Source organism: Lampetra planeri, chromosome 43, assembly GCF_965212315.1.
Source record: "Lampetra planeri chromosome 43, kcLamPlan1.2.h2, whole genome shotgun sequence".
Taxonomy (NCBI): Eukaryota; Metazoa; Chordata; class Hyperoartia; order Petromyzontiformes; family Petromyzontidae; genus Lampetra; species Lampetra planeri.
Window position 1 is genome coordinate 691,547 of NC_136149.1, and position 27,527 is coordinate 719,073.

The 27,527-nt window shown below is 52.4% G+C and overlaps 1 protein-coding gene across 1 annotated transcript in view; it reads left to right on the plus strand.

The window, feature by feature from the left end:
• The window catches only part of LOC144732543 (protein phosphatase 1L-like), a 47,372-nt gene that overhangs the window by 12,135 nt on the left and 7,710 nt on the right, over positions 1-27,527 (plus strand). Inside the window, exon 3 of the mRNA XM_078613969.1 lies at positions 14,290-14,451. Coding sequence (XP_078470095.1) covers positions 14,290-14,451 — 162 coding nt within the window. The remainder of the gene's footprint in view (positions 1-14,289; positions 14,452-27,527) is intronic.

Here is a 27,527-nt window from a genome sequence, read left to right on the forward strand (position 1 = left end):
CGTGTTCCTACACGCGTTTAAGCCCCCAACAAAGACAGACACAAGACAAATATGCGCGGGGCTTCCATTGTGGGGGGGGGGGGGTAATTATTTATTTAAATACGATTCATCGCTTCATTCACTGCCGTTCGCTTTGGTCCAGGAAATCGTTGCCGCCGTGCGGTACAAAACATGGCGAGGATATAGAAATGTTTTTCAAGTTCGCCGTTAAGAGCGGTCGCCCTTTTGACAGAAGCACCCTGAAAGAGCCCGTTCTGGTCGGATCTCCGCAAGCGAAGCGGCTGTTGAGCCTGGCTAGGACTCGGATGGGACGCTGCCTGGTTAATACTGGGCCTTGCAGACTTGAGCTGAGAGGTAAGCCAAGAGGTTGAGTCACAGAAGCGGATCGTTGATTCCATCCGTTCGGCTCCCCTCGTTTGCGTGGGAGTTGTTCTCCTACAAGCCAGACGCTCCTCAGTGGAATTCCCTCTAAAAAAACCCGCGGGGCAGCGCACAGCGTCCTGAAGCGAGGACAGTAAACATGACTCCGTAGGCATCGCACACAGAGCACTCGTTGCGCCCTGCGGGCAGAGGGATGCCCGCCGGCAGGTCCGGTGCTGAGTCGCCTTCTGCCACGCAGAGCTGGCTACTGCTAGTGGGCGGGAGGTCCCCCCCGGCGTCCCCCCCCCCACCTCCCCCACCACCACGTCGTCTTCTTCTTTTTCTGTACTGACTGCTGAAGTAGCTGCAGTGCGACAACGACAATTTCAGATTGAGGTGTTCAAGCCCAGATCACCGCGCCAGGAGCAGTGGCTGAGTGGGTTGTCGCTCCAGTGACGACTCCGTCGTTGTGCGTTGTGCGGTCCGTTCCGGATGATCACAGTCGCACGCTGCTGCTGCTGCTGCAGAGTTCGAGGTGCCGATGTATTCCGGCAAGCGCCGTATCAATGCACAGGCTATTGTTGCAGGACTATCGTAATGACATCTTGAGAGTAATGTCTCTTATTTAAATTCAGTTGAGAGCCCAATGAGAAGAAAAGCGGTTTGCCGAATGCCAATCATCTGAAAAATGGGTACATTATCTGATTGATATATATACACACACACGTATCATATAATACACAGCATGCAGACTGCTAAGTCCTATGGTCCAGAACAATGCCAGATTGGCAGCCAAGAAACGGAACGTGCCTGAACGCGTCCATCCAGGACACGGGGCGATAAAGCCGCGTGCGATGTGGATTATTGCAACGCGCGGTCGTTGTGAGAGATGGCGTCGGCTCTATGGATTCCTTCATGCAGCAGTGGATTGGCCCTGGCTGATGATGATGGCTTCTCAAGCCCGGCTTGACCTCCAATTAAGTGCCCTTCCCCCTCGACTGCGATGAGCACGGTTGGCCACGTACGGTGCGAAAGAAGTCCAACACACATCCATTGTGACCGCACGTCGTTCCTGCAGGCGGTGGGCGAGGAGGAGGGGGGGGGGGCGGGGGGTGGGCGGGGGGGGCGGACACTGTCCAGCACCGGGCCGACTCACGCGCGGCTCGGGCTTGAACTCGGCCTCGGTGCCGTGTTGGCCCTCAGCCACCATGTGGGGGGCGGGGGGGGGGTTTAGGGGATGGTTGCGGGGGGGGGGTGTTTAGGGGGGGGGGGGTTAGGGGAGAGGTTGTGGCGTGGACGTTGCCAGAATTGGGGTCAGCGCGGAGGGAAAAGGAGCAGCAACAGGAGCAGCAAGAGCAGGAGCAGGAGGAGGGGCAGGAGCAGGAGGAGGAGGAGGGGCAGGCGCAGGGCTCTCCGTGTGGTGGCGCTGGGAACAGGGAAGGGCGGCACACAACGACCCCCCCTCCCCGTCCGCGTGGCCGCCGTCTCCGCGTGGCCGCGAGACGCAGAGAGACGCCGGCGGCCTCGCCCAGGGCCCTGGCGGCACGCGTGCGCCTCTCTCCGGGGGGGCTGCTTGGCCACGTGGTGTTGACTAAGGACGCTACACCACCGTCTCCTAGTCACCACCAAACTGCATTGCGGGGGATTTGTTTCTTTATATATCGAGGAGGGAGTTTTTTTTGCAGTTGTTACAAAAATCTAAAAACCACAAACCCTCGTCTTGTTGCTCTATTGTGATATTGGTTGCTGAGCCCTGGTGTAGAGCGACCGGCACGCCGAGGGCTTTGATTTTTTTGGGATTATTTGGCCACCGTCTGCCGTTGGGGCCGTCGGCGTTCCACGTTGGCTTCCAACTGCCCGCGCCGTGCCACCGTGAATATCACCTCCCTCTGTGCCTGCTGCTGCTGCGGTGTGTGTGCACGTGTGTGTATAGGTGTGTGTGTGTACGTGTGGGTAGGTGTGTGGGTAGGTGTGTGTGTAGGTGTGTGGGTAGGTGTGTGTGTGTACGTGTTGGTAGGTCTGTGGGTAGGTGTGTGTGTACGTGTGTGTATCGGTGATGGGGCAGTAGTGGAGAGAGTGGAGAGTTTTGCATACCTGAGCAGTGTGCTTATGACCGGCTCCGGTTTAACAGCAGAGGTCTCACTCCGAACCAGTCGAGCGGAAATATCTTTCCATCGGTTGCGTAACGCTGTGTGGAAGCTACCTGGTCTGTCGCTCCGCACGAAGCTTCAAGTCTTCTCAGCCACAGTCATTCCCTCCCTTCTCTACGCTTGCAAAACGTGGACCCCCCTAATGGAGCATCTTCGCCGGTTGGAAACATTTAGGCTGGCCTGCCTACGATCCATCCTGGGTTTAACCAGGCTGGGTTGTGTGAGGAGCTCACAAATCCTTGAAAGATCTGGGCAAAGTCCCATCGGTGAGCTTCTCCAGCAGGCAAGGCTGCTTTGGCTGGGTCATGTAGCCCGCATGCCCAGCCACCGCATGCCTAAACAGCTTTTGTTCGGCCGGATCGAGGGGGCTAAACGGGCGCGGCACGGGCTAGAGAAGAGATGGAGTGATGTGGTACAGGAGGACGTGGAGCTGAGTGGACTTGCCGATGACTGGTACCAGCGGTGTCAAGATCGGCCTCAGTGGAGGAGGCTCGTGAAGGACGCTACTGGGCAGTTGGAGGCAGTCGCCCTCCAACAACAACGGAGGGCGGAGGAGCGACGCTCACAACAACGAGCGGAGCGCCGGGTGGCTAAAGCACAGCAAGTTGGTGACGATTATTTGAACCGGTCCTGGGCCTCCCCTAGGCCGACTCAGCCTCAAATTGAGTACCTGGTGCGGTGTCTAGTAAACATCGCCACTGGGGAGACAAAGGCGGCCGGGCGTGGTGCTGGCAACCCACCCCCTCGCGTGCCGTTCCGACCTTCGCAGGTGCTCGCTCACAGCACTTGCCACAACAGACTGTTAAGGCTATACGGGGGGTCTTTGTCTTTGTGGGTGTTCCCCCCACCGTACGCTCCCGCGTGTAACTCGAAGCCGTCCCAGTTCACAAACGGCGCTCGCGCGCGTCGGAGGTCGTGAGTTCAAATGGCAGTCGGGAGCCGGACTCGTGCGCCCGTCCCATCAGGGGTTGAAACAACCAGCACTGCCGTAGGAACGTGGAGTTCCCACCAACACCGGTTCATGGGTGCGATAATGGAGTTGAGTGCCACCCCAGGTTTCTTTTAAGAGGGAAGCCACTTCGAATTTGGTTATGTAATCGTACTCGTGTGTGAGTGTGTGTACTACTGTGTGAGTGTGTGTCTATAATAGTAGTGTAGCGGTTAGCGTGCTGCGCTACGAACCTGGTGACCCGGGTGACGCGGGTTCGATTCCCGCTCACGGCCAACACCGGTGACGATTATCTGAACCGGTAGTGGCCCTCACCTAGGTCGACTCGGCCTCAAATGAGTACCTGGTGCGGTGGGGAGACAAAGGCGGCTTAGGTATGGTGGTGGCCACCCACCCCTTCGAAGGTGCTACTCGCCAACAGCACTTGCCCCAACAGTCCGTTGAGGCTATGCGGGAGATCTTTGTGCATGCGTCACCGTATGTTTTCCATGTGTTTACACCAAATCGCACAGTGCTGAGTGCGGTCTTCTGGCAATGAGGTCGAGACGGATCGATGCGCGTGGACAGGGCGAGTCTTTTATCCGAGGCAATGAAAACGCTCGCCGCGAGCCGTGCCCGGAGCTCCAGGGAATACATCCGAGATCAACGCCGCATCGCAAGAACACCGCGCTGTGCGCTCGATAGCGAATCCCGCGTCAACACGATGCCAACAACCTGGCCGCGTCACTGCTTCCCGCTCACGATGAGCGGCGGCAGCGGCATGGATAGCTGATGGCCCTGAGCCCTTGGTGGAAATTCCACATTCCTATGTTGGGAGGGTTGCCACCTGTGATGGCTTTCCCAGGATCGTCCTATTTGTGAGGTAGCTACTTTCTTGGGAAATCAGCCAGCGCTCCGAGGACTTTAATAATCCTATTTATATTCTTTGGGTATTTCGGTAAAGCCACGTAGATAGAAAATTAATCAAAAGTAATACAAATATCACGACGTTTCGATCGCAACACAAGCAATCGTCATCAGGTGAAAAAGTATAGCGGGAGAGCTGCTGAGGCAGCGATTGAAACGTGATATTTTTAAAATTATTTTTCTATCTACGTGGCTTTACCGAAAAACCCAAAGAAAATTAATTCCTGCAGTCACGAAAGCTTTAAGTAAAAATGTAATAAGACTATTTTATTTGTCAGTTGCTTAATGATATTAATAATTATTCACCACTCTGACGATGCGTTCGACGCACGTGTTTCCCATTGTCCGGCTTCGTGAGATATGAGCTTCTCCCACGATGTGTCGCGCTGTTTTGTACCTCAGAGATGGCAGCCCCATATGAGCCCTGGTGACTTCGCACAAATTGGTACATACTTTATCAGGCCAGAGAGGTGATGGGCCGAGTCAACATCCGATTGAAGCCAAAACTGGCGAACATTCAATATCGCGGGCGGGACCGTCTGACCGCAGTGCCACTTCAGAGTCAGAATACAGGGTGCTCAAAGAAATGTGAACGCTTCCGAGAATTTGCAACGATACCACGAGAAATGTGCCTCCGAGCTCTGGAGACCACCTGGAGAAGATTCCGGGCACGCGTTGACATTCAAGGCGAACGAGTGGACACTCTTTGACTTTTTGAAGCTATTAACATATATTAGTTATCATGTTACAGTGTATTATCCGTTCTTTTCCCATTTAAAAACGATAGTCTTATATAAGTGTTAACATGTTTTGAGACACCTGCATTTATTCAGAGTGGAGGAATCCGATGAGCTCTGAAGCTCGTTGTCACATTCGCCACTCGACTTCACAAAAGAAAAAAAAAACCAGGTCGCAGGTAAAATCGAAGCACTTTTGCTCAAATGTCCATTCACAAAAGGCGGCGGTGGTTGATGCCGGGAGAAAACGTCGCGAAAGTGAACCTCCACTCGCACTGCCGTGAATCCGTCGTGCGCAGCGAGCGAGCGGCGCGCTAAGAACGAGTTGACAAATTGTCTAATTGAATGCGCGGGCTAATTGTCATGCACAGTCTGTGCCACCCCACCCCACCCCCCTCCCCTCGGCTCTTGTGTGCGAGTTGACCTCGGCAGCCCCCCGACAAATCCCTCACATTTACACGGGGACAGCGGGGAGGGGTGCAGGGGGAAGGATGTGGGGAGTGGTGGTGGGGGAGCGCTCCCCAGATTGTCCCTTTGTGTTACATTCACAATGTCTGGCTCGCAGAGTCTCGCCAGCGCGCGTGTGTGTACACCTTCCTGTGTGTGTGTGTTGGGGGGAGCGGTGTCGCGGCGATTAGCGCAATGCACTACGAACCCGTTGATCCGAGTTCGATTCCCACCAACGGGTCGACATCAGTGACGAGCGGCTGAGCCGGTCACGGGCCTCCCCTAGGTCGACTCCGCCTTCACCAAGTACCTGGAGCGGTGTGTAAACATCGGCACTGTGGGGAGCCGAAGGCGGATGGGCGTGGGGCCGACTTCCCGTCACCGCTTGCGCCGTGACGACCTTAATAGGTGCTTGCTAACAGCCACCGTCACAGTCTGCCGGGGGGGGCTATGTGGGCGGTGGGGGTCTTTGTTGTTGTGAGTGCAAAGGGCACTTGGCCACTCGCGCCCTCTTCGTAGCCTGGAGCCGCTGCCCCAAATGAGCCGTCTCTCTCTCTCTCACCAACATCGCTGTGCTGTTCTACAAAGACCTCGACACGTTCGTCGCTGACACCGCCCTAAAAGGGCACCGATGTACAGGCTGTCCCATAAGTCTGGAATCACAAGCAAAATCATACAACATGGCAATACGAACGCTTCTATTCACAACACGTGCTCAGCGTGTCCACCGTTGTTCCTGACACGCAACTCCTCGAAGGGACACTGCGTGGTTTGTCTCGCATGGAGCCCGTTTCCCTAAACTTTGCAACAGGTTTGCAGACACAGCTCCGTGTTGTTGGCTCGCGGTCTGGATGCGCTCTGTTAAACTCAACAGCGATCCTCCCTCTCACTCCGATTTCCTACGAGGAAGATTCGCTGGGCTCGTTCTTCCTTCCTCAGAGACATCTTGGGCCTGCAGACACAAAAACATATGTATGAGTTATGTTTCCCTATGATTCCAGTCTGTATATAAAATATATAAGAGGCGACGTTTTGGGCCACGGCCCTGTTTCATAGCACATTGGTGCGTGTGAAGCCACTGCCAACGCAGCATCACCAAACGATTTGTCGTGCCACAGAACAGTCTAAGATCGTGGCGATTTTTTTTAACACAAGATCGATGTCATAAATCATTAACGACCCTCTCCTCGTTTTTTTAATGAAATAAAATCGTGCCTTAATGGGGTCAGAGGTCGGCGCGTATTGACAGAGAGCTATTGAAACACAATCGATCGCTGTAACGCTATCTGTCCGCACACGTGTTCAATACATTCGATCGAGAGGCACTGCGGTTAGACCGCTAGAAAGGAAGAAAACACATCTGTGGAAAGACTGGTCGCTGCCATGGAAGTGTGGAATTTCCACTGCTGGCTCAGGGCTGCCCACAGAGTTTATCGGTGCCCTGTTGGTTCGTATTCTAGCCTGAGACCAAATCGCCCTGAATGTATCAGATCTCATAAGCTAAGCAGGCCTGAGTCTGGTTGGTACCTACACGGGAGACAGCTTGGAACACCAGCTATTGTAGGATTGGCCCGCTAGGTTGCAGTACTGGAATCGTTTCTTGAATCTCTCTGTGTGGCGCTTCGAGTGTTAACTCCTGGTGTACGTGATTTTCTTCAGATCCTGCAATTTCCTCCAACCAGCCAGACACTCATTCATCGAATTGGCCAAACATCCGAGTGCAGGAACCTCCTGCAAGAGAGTCACGGTTCTCATTGCTGGGGCAGCGTGGTGAGGCAGTAGCTGGCACACGGCACTACGAACCCAGTGACCCGAGTTGAACTCCTGGCCACGGCACTGCTGTTTTGTCGGCGGCGAGTGATAGCTGAGCCAGTCCTGGGCCTCCCATCGCTGCTGTGCACGCCGACCCGCGTGGTGAAGTATGGTCACACGCCGTGCGGGGAGATCTTCATCCCGTAGTGCATTCACAAATGCTGGTACCGTATAGCAGCATCATCATCATCACCATTATTATTTGAGCAAGAAAATACGTTCACTGTTTTACTATCACCTTCAATTAAGTCTCACGCGTCTGCCACTATGTATTTGCTGGTATGTCTATTACTCGATTCACTATCTCATCGGCATGCCTTTGCTTATTGGGGCACGTGCCCTGAATACAAACGACCCGATTATGTTTTAGGCACAAGGAAAGGGCTGTGTGGCTTAAAAAAAAATGTCTTTCACCATCGTGTTCCCCGTGTTAATTTCCACATCACAACCATCGCGCGATGTTTAGCTCGTGATGTGACATCATCATCGTCGTCATTGTCGTCGTCATCATCGTCATCATCGTTAATGCATCATGCAAAATGTGTATTGCCTGTAACTTTTCCCGACCATGTGATCTCAAGGGTTAACTCTGCTGCATTTCGATCAACGTCGTCATCATCATCACCATTACTGAGCTCGCGTCATCCATCTCACTAGACCGATTGAATCGTCATCACCATAATCAATGGTGGCCTCCCGAGAAACACTTCAGAGGAGTCGGCGTTTCACCATGAACAACGACTCTCACGACAGCGGCTGCTCAGAATCACGTGATTCTGACGTTTATGTTTCCTCGCTGAGATCATTTGCACGGTGCTTTCACGTTTGAACACAAATCTCGTTTGCAAAACAACCTTCGTCTTCACTGGTTATGAATAGATTGCCTACGTGTGTGCGTATGAGGTAAGAGTGGGGAGACGGAGTGTCCTGGTCGCGAACCCGACGAGCCCAGTTCGCTCCCCGCTTCGGACAAACAACAGTGACGGTTATCTGAACCGGTTTCGGGGCTCGCCGAGGTCTACCAAGCCGTGTGTAAAACAACAGCACTGGGGAGACAAAGGCGGCCGGGCGTGGTGTTGGCCGCCCACCCGCTCGTGTGCCGTGCTGGCCTCGCTAGCAGCACTTGCCCCAACAGCCTGTGCAGGCTCTATGGGGGATCTTTGTGTGGTGCTGGTGTATTGTGGCCTTCGTCCTGTAGTGCCTTGACAAAGGGCTGTCAGTGACGACTCTCAGCATCACCACACTGTAGCTGTGCGTGTGGGGACTTGGTGGCCGTGAATGTATCATGCGACCGTGTAGGTGGGAAGTGAGGTTGTGGCATCATCACATGGAGAGGGAGGCAGTGTGAGGCGCCCGCCTGCCGGGTTGGTGGTGCTTGCAGCAGGCGGCAGGGCAGCAAGTAGGTCTCACACTGACTAGTGGCGCGATGCAGCTTGAGGTTTAGCGCAGGGTGAGCTTTGCCACATTTCCAGTGGGTGGGCAATGCAATAGACAGGCTGCATCAACCGGCGATGACCAGCGTGGTGAAGTATGGTCAACAATCCCCATGACCGATTCAGCATGAGGAGGCCATTGTCCCATAATTGCTTCACAAATAACGCAGAGTAATAAAGACTGAACACATGGCAGCGATAATACCTTCAGGCGCTATATGCGCTATGAAACAATATTCATGACAAAAAATATAGTTTGGCGAATTTCAAACGTGAGAGATTGGCTTCTTGCGTGTGGAAACCGGGGAAACTTAGAAATCCCACCGCGCATACGAGGAGAGGGTGATACTCAAAGATCCGCACAGATAGATTCAAGAAACCGTCGCTGTGCAACCGTTTTCTGACCACACCTCGCAACCCGACAGCGGCTGCGATTAATGCCGGGCAGTCTCCCCTTTAGGCACCAACAGTCGTTTCGAAAGGCGCGACACAGAGGGCAGTTTGCTTTGGGGGGGGGGGGTCTCGAATGTAGGAAAAAAATAATTAATAAACTGGGAAAATAATAAAATGACCATTTCGAAAAATTCAAAGCAATCTCGACTGTGCTTGTTTTGGCACAGCACTGCTTGCAGAATCTTTCAAGCAAAACATTTTGATGTTTCCCTTTATGTTCCAGGCTTCCTCCCTGGCTTTTATCCTCATGCAACAAACAAAAAACGCAGCAATAAATAAAGGCCGCTGTTTTCTACGTGAAGCTGAGACTCGCCTTCAAATGGAAAACCGTCGTAAATAATTTACCGTCCCATTAAATGAAAAGATATAAAGATAGCCATGTTACTCTTGTGTTCGCATTATTCATTGTTGGTTAAGAAAATTAACAAATAGTAGGTTGGGCCGGTGAGGCAGAGGTCAGAGGTCAGCCTGGTTTCAACCCTGTGATTAAACAGGGCCCTCAGGTGTTGCGATTTGATGGTCTCAGCCTGGTCACCAATAACTGCACACCCCACTAACCCCCCCCCCCCCCCCATCATTTAAAATTCGGTTGTTCACTTTTTGGCTAAATTCCAGCTGTACGAATTAAAATGCCGCATCGGGTTGACTGTCGGTGGCGTGGCCAAGCGGGCATGAGTTCATCGCTTGTTGCAGATGTTCACGGTTTGATTCCAGCCGGCCTCCCTGGTTAATACTGCGGTGGTGTATTAACCGTCAAATACGTGGCATCTGCTTCGCGGTGGACTTTAAAGATGTCATTTAAAGATGAGGCCATTGTGTGCTGGTGTCATGGTCCAAATTTGGCAATGAAAAAAAAGATTACGTGCTGAATTAGGAAACGTATACCAATCACTGTGCACTCTCCTGGGTAAACAAACGTAATGGTGATACTACTACTACTGTGATGAACTTAACATCCATGCACAGGGTGTGTTGGAAGTGCTGCCCTCTACTGTGTGCGGATCAGAGGTCGCTGGAAATCATTTCAGAGGGAGCTCTGAGAATTGTGTGCGTAAGGTGAAATCGCAACGAACAAGAGAGTAGTATGCTTCATAAGTAGATGAGGTGTAATGTACATTTGATTTTGCGAGATTCCTCCACCGCCTGACAACAGAGCAAATCAAATCAACTTCGTCACGTGTGTGGGTAAACGTGCCGCTTCGATTTGTTTTTCAGCAAAAAAACCCAGCGAGTGTTATGTCGAAATTCAAACAAATTGTATAAGGTGTCAAAATTGCGCGTTTCAACACTCCTCCGGGTTTGGCTGAACAGCCAAAATCAATTGGCACATTTGGCCACGCGCGTGACAAGCGGATTTTGATCGGCTCCGTCGTCGGTGTTGGTGGAGGGTAATTATCGGTGGTAGCTCTGTGGTACCCACTTCTGTTGAGCCCGTTCCTGAACACCACGTGAGAGACCACGTGACCTTGTGACAGCGGAAGCGAGATGGAGGGGGGAAATTACAACTTTAAAAAAACTCAGATAATTTTTCAATTGCCTAACAATTCGTGTAAACTCACCTTCTGCCGAATTATTGTCAAATGTTTTTTTCGCCGTGTAAAGCCATTTCGCTCAAATGTAAATCTTGTTTAAATCAATCTACTTCACCGTGCCCGTACAATAGTTGTATATATATATGTGTGTGTTGAATTTCTTTCGCCAACCGTGCCAGTTGTCGGTCATTAAGGAAAATCCAACGCATCTTTTGCTCCGAACCTAGCAAATGACACAAACTTAACCTGTGCCGAGCTGCAAGAGCCATGCGGCTGAAATGTAATCCTATTTTGTTTTACAATTTCCTTCAGGGCTACAAAACAAAGAGAGAGGGGAAACCCCACCGCTAATTGTTTCTGCTTCATCAACGAATCACTTTATTGTAAAATTGGCAACAATTTTGCCCAATGTACAGTCTAATAATTGCTCGTGTGTGATGTATGTCCACGTTTATTGCCTGTGCGAGTTATATATTTATTTACTTGTGACTGCAATGCAGCACTGTGACCACGTGCGTGTGTGCCCACGTGAATTTAAATTAAGCCTCTGTGCGTGCCTCTGCGTGTGTTCGTCTGCGTCTACGTGTGTCTGTATCTACGTGTGTGTGTGTCTACGTGTGTCTGTGTCTACGTGTGTCTGTGTGTACGTGTGTCTGTATCTACGTGTGTGTGTGTCTACGTGTGTCTGTATCTACGTGTGTGTGTGTCTACGTGTGTCTGTATCTACGTGTGTGTGTATCTACGTGTGTGTGTGTCTACGTGTGTCTGTGTCTACGTGTGTCTACGTGCCTCTGCGTGTGTTCGTCTGTGTCTACGTGTGTCTGTATCGACGTGTGTGTGTGTCTACGTGTGTCTGTGTGTGTGTGTTAGTGTCTTAGTGTCTGTATCTACGTGTGTCTGTGTCTACGTGTGTCTGTGTGTGTGAGTGTCTTAGTGTCTGTATCTACGTGTGTGTGTGTATCTTAGTGTCTCTGTGTGTGTGTTAGTGTCTGTATCTCCGTGCAAATGGCGTTTGTTGTTTCCGTGTGTGTGTGTCCGGGTGTATTTTTGTGTGTATTCATATCCACGTGTGTCTGCACGTGTGTGTATGTGGGGAGCGGTAGTGTAGTGGTAAGCGCACCGCGCTACAAACCCGGCGACACGGGTTTAATTCCCGCTAACGGCCACCGTGACTGGGAATCGAACCGGTTCTGGGCCTCTCCTAGGTCGACTCAGCCTCAAATGAGTATCTGGTCCGACGTGTAATCATCGCCACTGAGGAGACAAAGGCGGTCGGGCGTGGTGCTGGCTACCCACCCCCTCGCGTGCCGTTCCGGCCTTAATAGGTGCTCGCTAACAGCGCTTGTTCCAACAGTCTGGTAACGAGATATGGGGGATCTGTGTCCATGTGTGCTGCGTTGTTCCTGCAGACGTGTGTGTGCTGCGTTGTTCCTGCAGACGTGTGTGTGCTGCGTTGTTCCTGCAGACGTGTGTGTGCTGCGTTGTTCCTGCAGACGTGTGTGTGCTGCGTTGTTCCTGCAGACGTGTGTGTGCTGCGTTGTTCCTGCAGACGTGTGTGTGCTGCGTTGTTTCTGCAGACGTGTGTGTGCTGCGTTGTTCCTGCAGACGTGTGTGTGCTGCGTTGTTCCTGCAGACGTGTGTGTGCTGCGTTGTTCCTGCAGACGTGTGTGTGCTCGTCCCTGCAGACGTGTGTGTGCTCGTCCCTGCAGACGTGTGTGTGCTGCGTTGTTCCTGCAGACGTGTGTGTGCTGCGTTGTTCCTGCAGACGTGTGTGTGCTCGTTCCTGCAGACGTGTGTGTGCTGCGTTGTTCCTGCAGACGTGTGTGTGCTGCGTTGTTCCTGCAGACGTGTGTGTGCTGCGTTGTTCCTGCAGACGTGTGTGTGCTGCGTTGTTCCTGCAGACGTGTGTGTGCTGCGTTGTTCCTGCAGACGTGTGTGTGCTGCGTTGTTCCTGCAGACGTGTGTGTGCTGCGTTGTTCCTGCAGACGTGTGTGTGCTGCGTTGGACGTGGTGTGTTTGTGGTCTGACACGGAGCTACTAGTTCTGCCTTCTAAATGACCACCCACTTGCGCAACCTTTATCTGACCCCTGCATGGACCTCCCCTTACGTCAGCTCAGCCAAAAATCCACTCATTTTTTTGTATTATGTCCTTAGCAGCCGTTCAGAGCGCACATTGCAACATATTCACCACACTCCAACTCATCGCTACGTTCTGCGTTGCCCCATTGTGCAAGGCCCATGCGTATAAATCACTCTGACGCCATGCACCCCCCACACAGCTAAGTTACGGAGACTTAAAACACTATGAACACAGAAGCACAAGGATAATCAAATAAACAGAGCTCCATCTGCCTCCGCATTCGTTTTCGTGACCCCATCGACCAATCGTCCTTGCGGATGTCATTCAGCAGCATTTTCCCGGTCTCAGCATAGTCATACATGTTTAAACAAATACGTGTGTATTGTCAGATGTTATCGGCAAGAACAGTTTCTCCCCTACACGACAGTGCCCCCCCCCCGTTCCGGCGGAAAATAATAATCAATAATGTATAGAAACTCATTACGTGTCGTAGTGGGAGGATGATTTTATTACCACTAATGCACCGCGTTCAGAACGTAATGGGGGTTACGCGGGTGTCAAGGAGCACGGGGTCAATTCCGAAGCGGCCCTTCGCAGAGAGGGGAGATGAGTCATCGTCATTGGACATTGAAGAAAAACCACGAGCACGCGTGGGTTACGTAACGCCTTGGCATCGCGTGTTCGTCCGTGAAAGATTTGAGCGGTCTGTAAGCCGATGGTTAACAGCTGTCAGGGGAAAAATGTGTTTTCACATTGTGCAATTATTCCAGGACATTATTTTTCACTGGCTTGTGTCTCCAAGTTTTTAGGAAACACTTTCATCAGTTTGGGCCGTTTTCTATTCTTGCACGCGATGGCAAAATACGTTCAGGAGCTGCCCGTCAATGTCGAGGTGTGCCGTTCGCCACGACGAGAGGGTTTCAGGAGGGAGAGTTCGTCTGCTTCTCCTCCTCATCCTCCTGCTGCGTTGATGGAGCGCAGACTCCCGTGGACTGCGATGTGGAACCATAGTTTCTGGGTTGCTTGGCCACGATAGCCCGGCAGTGGCTTGCCTTCAATTCGGCAGGTGACGCTTTGTGTTGCGCTGCCTCTGTGTGGCTGTGTGCGTCGGCGATGTAGCGTTGAGCGCGCTGCGCTACGAACCCCGACGCATGAGTTCGACTTCCGCTCGTGGCCAACACCAATGACAATTCTCTGAACCGGTCCTGAGCCTCCCCTAGGTGGACTCGGCCTCAAATGAGTACCTCGCGTGGTGCGTAAACATCGCCACCGGGGAGACAAAGGCGGCCGGGCGTGGCGCTGGCCACCCACCCCCTCGCGTGCCACAGTGCCGGCCTTCGTAGGCGCCGCAACTCGCTACAGCACTTGCCACCGACAGTCGTTTAAGGCTACCCGGGGGATCTTTGTCTCTGTCGTGTGCTGCCTGCAGGGACGTCGCTGCTGCTCGCCGTGGTGGGCGAGCGCGGCCTCACCGTGCTGAGCGTGGGCGACTCCCAGGCCGTGCTGTGCGACCGCGACGGGCCCGCGCGACCCCTGACCCGCCCGCACAAGCCCTACCTGCAGGCCGAGCGCAGGCGCATCAAGCGCGCCGGTAGGTTCACACGTGGGGCGGTGGGGGGGGCAGGGGAGTGGGGGGGGCAGGGGAGTGGGGGGGGCAGGGGAGTGGGGGGGGCAGGGGAGTGGGTGGGGGGTGGGGCAGGGGAGTGGGTGGGGGGGGGGGGGCAGGGGAGTGGGTGAGGGGGGCAGGGGAGTGGGTGGGGGGGGCAGGGGAGTGGGTGAGGGGGCAGGGGAGTGGGGGCAGGGGAGTGGGGGGCAGGGGAGTGGGTGGGGGGGCCAGGTGAGTGGGTGAGGGGGGCAGGGGAGTGGGTGGGGGGGGGCAGGGGAGTGGGTGGGGGGGCAGGGGAGTGGGGGCAGGGGAGTGGGGGGCAGGGGAGTGGGGGCCAGGTGAGTGGGTGAGGGGGGCAGGGGAGTGGGTGGGAGGGGCAGGGGAGTGGGTGGGGGGGGCAGGGGAGTGGGTGGGGGGGGCAGGGGAGTGGGTGGGGGGGGCAGGGGCAGGGGAGTGGGGGGGGGCAGGGGTGTGGGTTGGGGGGGGCAGAGGAGTGGATTGGGGGGGGGGGTGCAGGGGTGGGGGGTTGCTGAGCACTGCGGCCTACAGGCACAGGCCTGCTGCTTCTAAACTAAACTATTTTTTATTGTACCAGGTAAGGCCCACTGAGCTCTGTAGCTCTCTTTCGGGAAGCGACCTGGCCGTCACAAATGAGAGAGTAACTGAGTGCCTTATCACGTGGACATTTATGGCAACCAAATACTCTTAACTGCACGCTTCTAAATGTGAAGGAAAAAACAGAGGACCCAGAGAAAAAACCACGGGGAGAGAGACACGCAAACTCCAAATATAGAGCAGCAGGCGTCAGGGTCGGGATCGAACCCACGACCTCCTGTAGACCGAGCGAGGTAGTCAACATCTCAGCACAGTGGCCCCTCGGCCCATCCCTTGTCACCGGCACGTGGGGCAACCCAACGGCACACGCAGACGCTCGTAGAGACAAGTTGACTCTCAGGGGAGACCTGGGACCGCATCTCAAGACGTAGAGACAAGTTGACTCTCAGGGGAGACCTGGGACCGCATCTCAAGACGTAGAGACAAGTTGACTCTCAGGGGAGACCTGGGACCGCATCTCAAGACGTAGAGACAAGTTGACTCTCAGGGGAGACCTGGGACCGCATCTCAAGACGTAGAGACAAGTTGACTCTCAGGGGAGACCTGGGACCGCATCTCAAGACGTAGAGACAAGTTGACTCTCAGGGGAGACCTGGGACCGCATCTCAAGACGTAGAGACAAGTTGACTCTCAGGGGAGACCTGGGACCGCATCTCAAGACGTAGAGACAAGTTGACTCTCAGGGGAGACCTGGGACCGCATCTCAAGAGGTAGAGACAAGTTGACTCTCAGGGGAGACCTGGGACCGCATCTCAAGACGTAGAGACAAGTTGACTCTCAGGGGAGACCTGGGACCGCATCTCAAGACGTAGAGACAAGTTGACTCTCAGGGGAGACCTGGGACCGCATCTCAAGACGTAGAGACAAGTTGACTCTCAGGGGAGACCTGGGACCGCATCTCAAGACGTAGAGACAAGTTGACTCTCAGGGGAGACCTGGGACCGCATCTCAAGACGTAGAGACAAGTTGACTCTCAGGGGAGACCTGGGACCGCATCATAAGACGTAGAGACAAGTTGACTCTCAGGGGAGACCTGGGACCGCATCTCAAGACGTAGAGACAAGTTGACTCTCAGGGGAGACCTGGGACCGCATCTCAAGACGTAGAGACAAGTTGACTCTCAGGGGAGACCTGGGACCGCATCTCAAGACGTAGAGACAAGTTGACTCTCAGGGGAGACCTGGGACCGCATCTCAAGACGTAGAGACAAGTTGACTCTCAGGGGAGACCTGGGACCGCATCTCAAGACGTAGAGACAAGTTGACTCTCAGGGGAGACCTGGGACCGCATCTCAAGACGTAGAGACAAGTTGACTCTCAGGGGAGACCTGGGACCGCATCTCAAGACGTAGAGACAAGTTGACTCTCAGGGGAGACCTGGGACCGCATCTCAAGATGTAGAGACAAGTTGACTCTCAGGGGAGACCTGGGACCGCATCTCAAGACGTAGAGACAAGTTGACTCTCAGGGGAGACCTGGGACCGCATCTCAAGACGTAGAGACAAGTTGACTCTAAGGGGAGACCTGGGACCGCATCTCAAGACGTAGAGACAAGTTGACTCTCAGGGGAGACCTGGGACCGCATCTCAAGACGTAGAGACAAGTTGACTCTCAGGGGAGACCTGGGACCGCATCTCAAGACGTAGAGACAAGTTGACTCTCAGGGGAGACCTGGGACCGCATCTCAAGACGTAGAGACAAGTTGACTCTCAGGGGAGACCTGGGACCGCATCTCAAGACGTAGAGACAAGTTGACTCTCAGGGGAGACCTGGGACCGCATCTCAAGACGTAGAGACAAGTTGACTCTCAGGGGAGACCTGGGACCGCATCTCAAGACGTAGAGACAAGTTGACTCTCAGGGGAGACCTGGGACCGCATCTCAAGACGTAGAGACAAGTTGACTCTCAGGGGAGACCTGGGACCGCATCTCAAGACGTAGAGACAAGTTGACTCTCAGGGGAGACCTGGGACCGCATCTCAAGACGTAGAGACAAGTTGACTCTCAGGGGAGACCTGGGACCGCATCTCAAGACGTAGAGACAAGTTGACTCTCAGGGGAGACCTGGGACAGCATCTCAAGACGTAGAGACAAGTTGACTCTCAGGGGAGACCTGGGACCGCATCTCAAGATGTAGAGACAAGTTGACTCTCAGGGGAGACCTGGGACCGCATCTCAAGACGCCGTGGAGAAACTGAGCACATTTAGATGATGAAGAGAGGCAGTCAGTCATAAGGAGAGGAAAAAAATCAAGTATGTGAAGCCCCATGACAGTTTTAGGCAGTGGCGGTCCTGCACTGATGCCACATTCCCCGTGTATATTTCTGCACCTTGCACACCACATCCAGTATACCTCGTCGTGGCTGTGGCTACGACTAAGGTGCCACCTCCGGGTCTACCAGTGACCTGGTAACTCTTTAGTGAGAAGACATCTTGAGTCTGCAATTGACCAGGTGCAGGTAGTCGACAGCACAGATGACTGGTGGAAGAGATGTTCTTTGGGTCTTTTGGTAAAGTCACGTGGATAGGTTATTTTCAAGTGGTCATGGTGGAAGGGAGTTTTAGACCACGGGGGCAGTCGTTGAGAATGAGCGACGTCCCTCGGATCGAGGTTGACGGTGGGAGCCTTGGGGAGAAAGCCTCGGCTGCCGGAGCAGATCGTGCGCGGAGTGGAGTACCAACACGCACACAACAGCGCCATTCCTTTAGGTAGCGGAGTCACTTTCACCTTGACTGGACTTCGCGTGTAGAATCAGATTGCCTTCACTTTGCATGTACCAGATGATTACCTTTCAAGATAACTTTCAAAGTGACCTGATTAGATTCTGAGGAGTGTAATTTAAAACGCCTCGCTTGCGTGCGGGTCATGCACTCAGGCTGATTGAGTTGACAAATCCTTTCCTCCCCTCACTGACCAAAGGACAGGCTCGCAGTGTAAACACAAACACAGAAACAACAACACAGTCCAGGTTCGCAGTGTAAACACAAACACAGAAACAACAACAACACAGTCCAGGCTCGCTGTGTAAATACAAACACAGAAACAACAACAACACAGTCCAGGCTCGCAGTGTAAACACAAACACAGACACAACAACACAGTCCAGGCTCGCTGTGTAAACACAAACACAGACACAACAACAACACAGTCCAGGCTCGCTGTGTAAACACAAACACAGACACAACAACAACACAGTCCAGGCTCGCTGTGTAAACACAAACACAGACACAACAACAACACAGTCCAGGCTCGCTGTGTAAACACAAACACAGACACAACAACAACACAGTCCAGGCTCGCAGTGTAAACAAAAACACAGACACAACAACAACACAGTCCAGGTTCGCAGTGTAAACACAAACACAGAAACAACAACAACACAGTCCAGGCTCGCAGTGTAAACACAAACACAGACACAACAACAACACAGTCCAGGCTCGCAGTGTAAACACAAACACAGAAACAACAACAACACAGTCCAGGCTCGCTGTGTAAACACAAACACAGAAACAACAACAACACAGTCCAGGCTCGCAGTGTAAACACAAACACAGACACAACAACACAGTCCAGGCTCGCTGTGTAAACACAAACACAGACACAACAACAACACAGTCCAGGCTCGCTGTGTAAACACAAACACAGACACAACAACAACACAGTCCAGGCTCGCTGTGTAAACACAAACACAGACACAACAACAACACAGTCCAGGCTCGCTGTGTAAACACAGACACAACAACAACACAGTCCAGGCTCGCAGTGTAAACACAAACACAGACACAACAACAACACAGTCCAGGTTCGCAGTGTAAACACAAACACAGACACAACAACAACACAGTCCAGGCTCGCAGTGTAAACACAAACACAGAAACAACAACAACACAGTCCAGGTTCGCAGTGTAAACACAAACACAGACACAACAACAACACAGTCCAGGCTCGCAGTGTAAACACAAACACAGACACAACAACACAGTCCAGGCGAGCAGTGTAAACACAAACACAGACACAACAACAACACAGTCCAGGCGAGCAGTGTAAACACAAACACAGACACAACAACAACACAGTCCAGGCGAGCAGTGTAAACACAAACACAGACACAACAACAACACAGTCCAGGCGAGCAGTGTAAACACAAACACAGACACAACAACACAGTCCAGGCGAGCAGTGTAAACACAAACACAGACACAACAACAACACAGTCCAGGCTCGCAGTGTAAACACAAACACAGAAACAACAACAACACAGTCCAGGCGAACAGTGTAAACACAAAAACACAGAAACAGTAACAATGGCTCAGAAAAGGTCATGTGAGCGATTTTACGGTGGCCGTTCCACGGGATATAATTTTACTGGAAAAACTCCCAAGCGACAAGTTCTATTTTTACTGAGCAGCCTGGGTAAATGTATTCAATAATACTCACAGCCTGCCTCGGGATTGCAATATTGTTTTCCCTGCATCGCAGAAGTACGTTATTTTCCTTCTGCACTTTTTCCGAGCGCTGCCGTACTGATAAATCGGCGTACTTATGCACATTATTTACGAAATTTTCTCGCTCTGCAAGAGTTTCCGCTGAGTGACAACAATCTGAGAAGCACACCTTTTCAGATTCGTCACCTTTTTTTGCTGCAATAACGACAATTTAGTATTAAATATTCGGTATTTTACGCGCTCATATACACTGAGTGAGCCAAACATGCCAAAGCAATGGCCTTCTTGAAAATGAGTCTTGAGGCTCACTAAAAAAAACCGTTCCTGAATATGTCGTAAAAAATATAATAGTACGGTCATATTTTTTCGTGGGTAAATAATAAATGTTTTGGAGCAGGGGTCCCCAACCCCGGGGCCACGGACCGCTACCGGTCCGTGGCCTGTTAGGAACCAGGCCGCACAGCAGCAGCAGGTGAGAGCGGTGAGTCCGCGCGTGTACACACTCTACACACCGCATAGTGGTGAGCGGTGAGTCCGTGTGTACACACTCTACACACCGCATAGTGGTGAGCGGTGAGTCCGTGTGTGTACACACTCTACACACCGCATAGTGGTGAGCGGTGAGTCCGTGTGTGTACACACTCTACACACCGCATAGCAGAGGTGTGGACTCGAGTCATGTGACTTGGACTCGAGTCAGACTCGAGTCATGAATTTGATGACTTGCGACTCGACTTGGACTTGCATAACAATGACTTTGTCCCACCTATGAGATGTGGACTCGAGTCATGTGACTTGGACTCGAGTCAGACTCGAGTCATGAATTTGATGACTTGCGACTCGACTTGGACTTGCATAACAATGACTTTGTCCCACCTCTGCCGCATAGTGGTGAGCGGTGAGTCCGCGCGTGTACACACTCTACACACCGCATAGTGGTGAGCGGTGAGTCCGTGTGTGTACACACTCTACACACCGCATAGTGGTGAGCGGTGAGTCCGCGCGTGTACACACTCTACACACCGCATAGTGGTGAGCGGTGAGTCCGCGCGTGTACACACTCTACACACCGCGTAGTGGTGAGCGGTGAGTCCGCGCGTGTACACACTCTACACACCGCATCGTGGTGAGCGGTGAGTCCGTGTGTGTACACACTCTACACACCGCATAGTGGTGAGCGGTGAGTCCGTGTGTGTACACACTCTACACACCGCGTAGTGGTGAGCGGTGAGTCCGCGCGTGGCCCCCCGCCCCCATTGTTTTATTATTGGCCACTTCCATCCGCGCCTCTCTCCCGCACTGCGCACTCGTCTCAGTCACAGTGTTGGTAGCCCACAAGCTCTAGCCCCGAGTAGCCACAGTGAGTCAAGAACAAACGTCGCTGGAGAGCTTCTTTGAAAAGGGGGAAAGACCCAATGATGAAGCCCCCCCCCGGTCCGTGAAAAAATTGTCTTCCACGAAACCGGTCCCTGGTGCCAAGAAGGTTGGGGAGGAGCGCTGCTGCTCTAGAGGGTTGTGCTGTGAAGAGGCTGAACTCCATCACAGAAATGTGCAAAATCCACGGGTGGCTCTGGACGGCCAACGGGAAATCAGAATTGGTCAAGAACATTGCCCCGTGATAGTTATTCTGCTCTTTCCTTGCCATAACAGCGACTCCTCCTCTCATTACAGTGATTCGTTCTGTACTCAGTTATCCACGAACACACAGAGATACACAACGATAAAGACAAATCATCCTCCCGTATAGCCCGGATAGACCGCTGGGGCAGGTGCTGCTCGCGAGCCACCTTTGAAGGCCGGCACCTTGGCGGCCTTCATAGGCGGGCAATGCTCTCACCGCCACATCACTCGGGCACGCTCCCTGCTGCCCGCCGGCGCACTATTTTTACGCGGCTCTCCCAGGAGACACGGCGGTGTAATTTTGAACAGAGACAGCGACGAACACGCAGCTGTCACAGCGAAGATTCTCTATTTTATCGACGGACAAGGCCTGGCGGCCATCGACCTAAATTGCTCTTCTTGTATTGGATAGCTACGTAGATACAGTATGTAGACACATATCTCATTATCTAAATTTCATAGAGCCTTTGCAGACATCACTAAAGCTCTGCTTACCATATGTTACCACACGCACACACACCCACAAAAACAAAGATCCCCCGTGTAGCCATAACAGACTGTTGGGGCAAGTGCTGTTAGCGAGTACCCATGAAGGCCGGCACGGCACACGAGGGGGTGGGTGGCCAGCACTACACCCGGCCGCCTTTGTCTCCCTAGTGGCGATGTTTACACATCGCAGCAGATACTCATTTGAGGCTGAGTCGATCTAGATACACACACATACATATTCACATTCAGACTCGCACACGGCCCATTACACTATGTAACACAATTTTTTTTCTTGGGTAGTAAGTGTTATTTCGTAATTGCTTATGCCTAAAAAGTATAGAAATGCCTATTATTCCCTACAAACTTTTCTTTTGTGACCGGACAGTGATATTTAGAAATGTACTTCTTTTCAATGAGAAAACGGGCAAATTTGTGTCTTTTCGTTCACATAAAGTCAGAAAAAAACATATGAATCAAAATTAACATGCATTTATACTAAAGTAATACAAAAATGACTACAAAAGATTTGGAAGTGAGCAGTTTTTCGACATTTAAGATTATACTGGAAATCACTTCCACGAATCAGCCCCCAAATGTAGTCTCCCATCATGTTCTCGTTATACTGTGCTTGGTAGCGGCGTTCAAAGTCCAGTATATGCTGGTGGAAGCGCTCGCCTTGCTCCTCCGAGTACGCTCCCATGTTCTCCTTGAATTTACTAAGATGAGCATCAAGGATAGCGAGTCTTTCGGCTTTGCGGGACATCCTACAGCCCATTGTGCCGTAGTTCTTCACCAGAGTCTCAACCAGCTCCACGTAGTTGTCGACCTTGTGATTGCCCAGGAAGCCACGAACCACTGCAACAAAGCTGTCCCAAGCCGCTTTCTCCTTACTAGTGCGCTTCTTGTGGAATTCATCGCACTCCAGGATCTTCTTTATCTGTGGTTCGACGAAGACACCGGCTTTGACCTTTGCCTCAGACAGCTTCGGGAAGACGGCTTGAAGGTACTTGAAGGCTGCTGACTCCTTATCTACAGCTCTGACAAATTGTTTCATAAGGCCCAATTTGATGTGCAGTGGTGGCATCAGCACCTTCCGGGGGTCCACCAGTGGCTCCCAATTAACGTTGTTCCTCCCCACAGAGAACTCGGTCCGCTGTGGCCAGTCCCGCCTGTGGTAGTGCGCCTTGGTGTCCCTGCTGTCCCGAAGGCAAAGATAGCAGGGAAACTTGGTAAAACCGCCTAGGAGACCCTTCAGGAATGCCACCATTTTAAAGTCTCCGATGATCTCCCAGCCGCACTCATCATACTTCAAGGCGTCCAGCAAGGTCTTGATGCTGTTGTAATCCTCTTTGAGGTGTACCGAGTGAGCCAGGGAGAGAGACGGGTACTTGTTACCATTATGGAGCAGCACGGCTGTGAGGCTCCTGGATGAGCTGTCAATGACGAGGCGCCACTCATTCTGGTTACAGGCGATTCCGATTGCCACGAACAGACTGGTCACATTGTGGCAGAAGCAGGGCCCATCTTGACGGGTGAAGAAGCTGCAAAAAGGTTGGTGATGCTTCCTCTGATCTGCGACTTGCACACTTTTATCAAACAATTTCCACTGCTTTAGCCTAGACGTCAAAAGCTCGGCATTGGACTTGGTGAGACCAAGATCTCTGATCAAGTCGTTGAGGTATTTTTGGTTGGGGTAGTATGGGTTTCTCTCCTCAGCTCCACCTCTGAAATTGTCATCTGGATCTACAACGTCTTCCTCGCTCTCTGACTTGCCGCTCTCTGCTACCCCAGGTCAACCAGTGATTAGTCATCCTCTACCCCCTGGTCAACCGGCGACCCGGAAAATAAGAATAGATAAATGCAGCCTTGCCTGTGAGTGAAAGCCGCGGTAATCCTCTTCATTCTCGGGATGCTGCAGATGCTTAGAATGGGCTTTCTGCTTTGTGGCTGTTGTTGTTGCTGTGGCTCTGTGTGCACATGCACACAAAGCCACAGCAACAACAACAGCCACCATTGACATCACCACAGCGCTTGTGCCAGACCAGGTGCACGCAGACACAGCATCAACAAGAGCAGCAACCACCATTCACCACAAAGTGGCGGTGACATCACCACAGCATTGTGCCAGACCAGGTGCACACAGACACACGCTCACCGCCACACACCCACACACGTACGCACACATTCATGCAAAGAAAACCACACGTGCAAAGGCAAGCACGTACAGTATATGCATGCCCAATGGGCGATGATCCCACGTGTTGCCCCACAGACTTCTGGCTAAAGTTAGCGCATTAACGCGTGCGCAGCGCGCACACACAGGGGGCGGCCTGGCTAGCACCGTGCACGCCAGGCCACCTTTGTCTTCCCACCACGGACGTCCATCACTCCAGGCACGCACGTGGTGCGGACGCAAACAACCTCGTGGGGCACCCGGGAGCGGTTCAGGCACCAGTGGCGACTGTGGTAATGTGCATCACAGCCAGGTATCAAACTCGGGGCGGCTGGACATCTTTGGCGTCGTGCCGTGATCCGCTGAGGCCGCAGTCGAAACCACAGATTGGGACCCAATGATCTGGGTGATGTTGGCTGATTGCTCTGACGTGGCCACTGTGAACTGCTCAGCCGCCTCCAGAGGTTGGGGCACCCTCTTGATGTAGGGGCAACAGGAGCTGTGCCTGGGGAAAACACCTCTAGGTTGGCTCAGCCTAAAATGAGTACCTGGTGTAGTGGCGAGTCACTCTCAGCACCGCGAGGGCACCACGGTGGTGAGATGTGAACGACCTCGCCTCTTATACAGGAGGTCGTGGGTTCAATCATGACCTTGACGCCTACTGTATATTTGGAGTTTGCATGTGTTCTCCCCGTGGTTGCGTGGAATGGTCTCCACACCATGCGCTCGGAGTATTTGGCTCCTGCTATCAATGTGCACGTGATGATAATCCCACTTTGTTGAGCTGTCATTTGTGATCAGCTCGCTTTTGAAAAAGAGTTACACAGCTCCATGGGGCCTTACTTGGTTCAAATAAAAAATAGTTTTAGTTTAGAATGCGGTTGGATAGGCCTCGGTAGATTCTCGCGAACAGAAAGGTGTGTGGACAGTCAGTCCAGAGACGAACAGAAACGTGCCTGAACAACAGTCGGTTCAGCGACGAACGCAACGCACACGCGTTGTTGCAGAGTCACCGCCTGCGCCGTGCGTGCGTGCGGACAGCCTGCACGGGAGATGGCTTTGGCACCTGCAGCAATATAACAGAGGGGGCATCAATCCAATCATTCCATTATCAAGGTCAACAACAAACACCACTTGAATCTCAGAGCTGAAAGCAATTTACAGCCAACCTTTGAATGGCGATTTTCTTGTCAAGAGAGTTTCCTTCCTTCTCTCTCTCCCTCTCCGCCGCGCTCTCTCTCTCTCCGCTGATGCTCACCGTTTCCCCGCACAATTGGGACACTGCACAGATTTATATTTCGTTTCTGTGCCGAGGATTCCCATTGGTAATTTTTTTTTGTTTTTCTTAATTAGGCTCCGCTGTTAGTCATAATTATCAACATAATTATCGTTGTAACGATTTCAGCCCTATGCCAATCCACTTCTGGATGTGGGCCTCACTCTGTCGGTCGTAGGGGTTGTTTGACCATACTTCACCACGCTGGTCAGTGCGGGTTGCTGAAGGGGAGGGCTCAGAGCTGGTCCACACAGCACCTGCCGCCGATGTTAGCCGTGGCGGAGAAGCCAAGTCACTCCGCCACGCGTCGCCGCCTCTGCCAATCATAATGAAAGCGAAATTCGGAGTACTTCATCTCCCTGTTCAGACGAATGTGGGGCTGCTCACCTCCCTGCGCTGTATTGCGATGGAGCGTTCCACTGTGCTCTCACCCACAGTGCCGCTCGATTCTCACGACCGTACCGCGCTCTCCGCATTATGAGATGCTCGAGAAAGGTCACGCGCACCTCGAACTCGTGCCTGGTGTCCACTAAGTTATACAAATCTGGTCTCACTCACTCACACACCACAACACACAACACACGTCATCGGCCTCCTGCTGCCCCAGCGTCTCCCGTTCCGTTATCGGCCTCTGCGGTGCGCTAATTGCAGTTGAGAGGGACACATTTTGTGGAGGGCTTCATCCCGCGACTCTCAGCACGGAGGGCGATGACCGTCCGTGTGTTACTCCGCTTGAATTAAACCACTTAATCCCAACAGATGTCACGTTACCTTAATGAGTATCTTAAACAAGGGTTTATGTAATTAATTCTAAGAACATAATTAACATGCTTTCTAGATGTGCTTTATAATTATTTATTTACTTTAAGGAACTGCTTGTGTGCCTACTTGTATACCTGGTTGTGTACCTGGTTGTGTACCTGCTTGTGTACCTGCTTGTGTACCTGGTTGTGTGCCTGGTTGTGTGCCTGCTTGTGTGTCTGCTCGTGTACCTGGTTGTGTATCTGCTTGTGTACCTGGTTGTGTACCTGTTTGTGTATCTGCTTGTGTACCTGGTTGTGTGCCTGGTTGTGTGCCTGCTTGTGTGTCTGCTCGTGTACCTGGTTGTGTACCTGCTTGTGTACCTACTTGTGTACCTGCCTGTGTATCTGCTTGTGTACCTGGTTGTGTATCTGCTTGTGTACCTGCTTGTGTACCTGGTTGTGTATCTGCTTGTGTACCTGCTTGTGTACCTGTTCATGTATCTGGTTGTGTATCTGTTTGTGTATCTGGTTGTGTACCTGCTTGTGTATCCGGTTGTGTACCTGCTTGTGTACCTGCTTGTGTGCCTGTCACGTCGCGTGCACATTCTCTCTCGCGATGGCACCAGTTAGCAATGGCCGACTTTGTGTCTTCTCGACCACAAGTTAACAGATGGCCAACAATGGCGTCCGTGGAACTTCATTAAAAACTAAACTTTCAACTGAACTATTTTCATTTCGCCAGGTGAGGCCCACTGAGCTAGTTTTTCAGAAGCGACCTGGCCACAAATGAAAGATCAACGAAGTGTGGAAATTTATAGCAGCGGACAAATAATCTAAACGCACGTTTCTAGATGTGGAGGGGAAAAGCACGTGACCACGAGGAGAGAGAGACACGCAAACTCCAAATAAACAGCAGCAGGCGTCAGGATCGAGATCGAACCCACGACCTCCCGCGTACCAGGCGAGGTCGTTAACATCTCGGCACCGCGGCACCCCGAGACGCTATATTTCCGGGCGATGCGACCGCACGCTTACAAGGGCCGACTCCCACGACGAGCCCACGACAGTCTCCCGGAATCCGCCTCCATCTCGTCAGATCCCGCAGACTCGGGCGAGGTTCGAGCCTGCAGAGAATGTGGACACGTGACCACAAGGTCGCTACCGGGCAGCAAACTCCTTTGTGCTTGTGCTGCCCCAGTATTAGCCAAGCTACCGCAACCAGCGTGGTGAAGTATGGTCAAAACAAGCCCCACGGCCCGCACCAAGCGGGGGTGCTCTCATCCAGCAGTGGATTGACAGTGTGGGCCTTGCGCGTCACACGCGGACCACTTTTGTGGATAGTGGTCATTTGGTGTTCCTGTGCCGTGCCGTAGGAATGTCGCATTTCCATTGCCGGCTCAGAACTGGGAAAAGAGTGTGGGGACATTGAACTTTGTAGCAATGTGCAGCGATGACCGGCCTATTGACACATCATGAGGCTAGATTCTGGTCGGGGTACTTTTTTTATTTATTTTTAGCATCGGTGGACTGACCTGTAATTAGCTGTTCATTATTACTCCACGTGGGTAAACATTTGCCAAGTGGAAAAATAATTCATCTTTTTTTCTTCCATCTGCAGCAGTAATGTGGACAGCTGCTTTCTAAGTCAAGGCACACTTCATAACAATCCTCTGTGCCAAGTTTGGATATTTCTGAGAAATC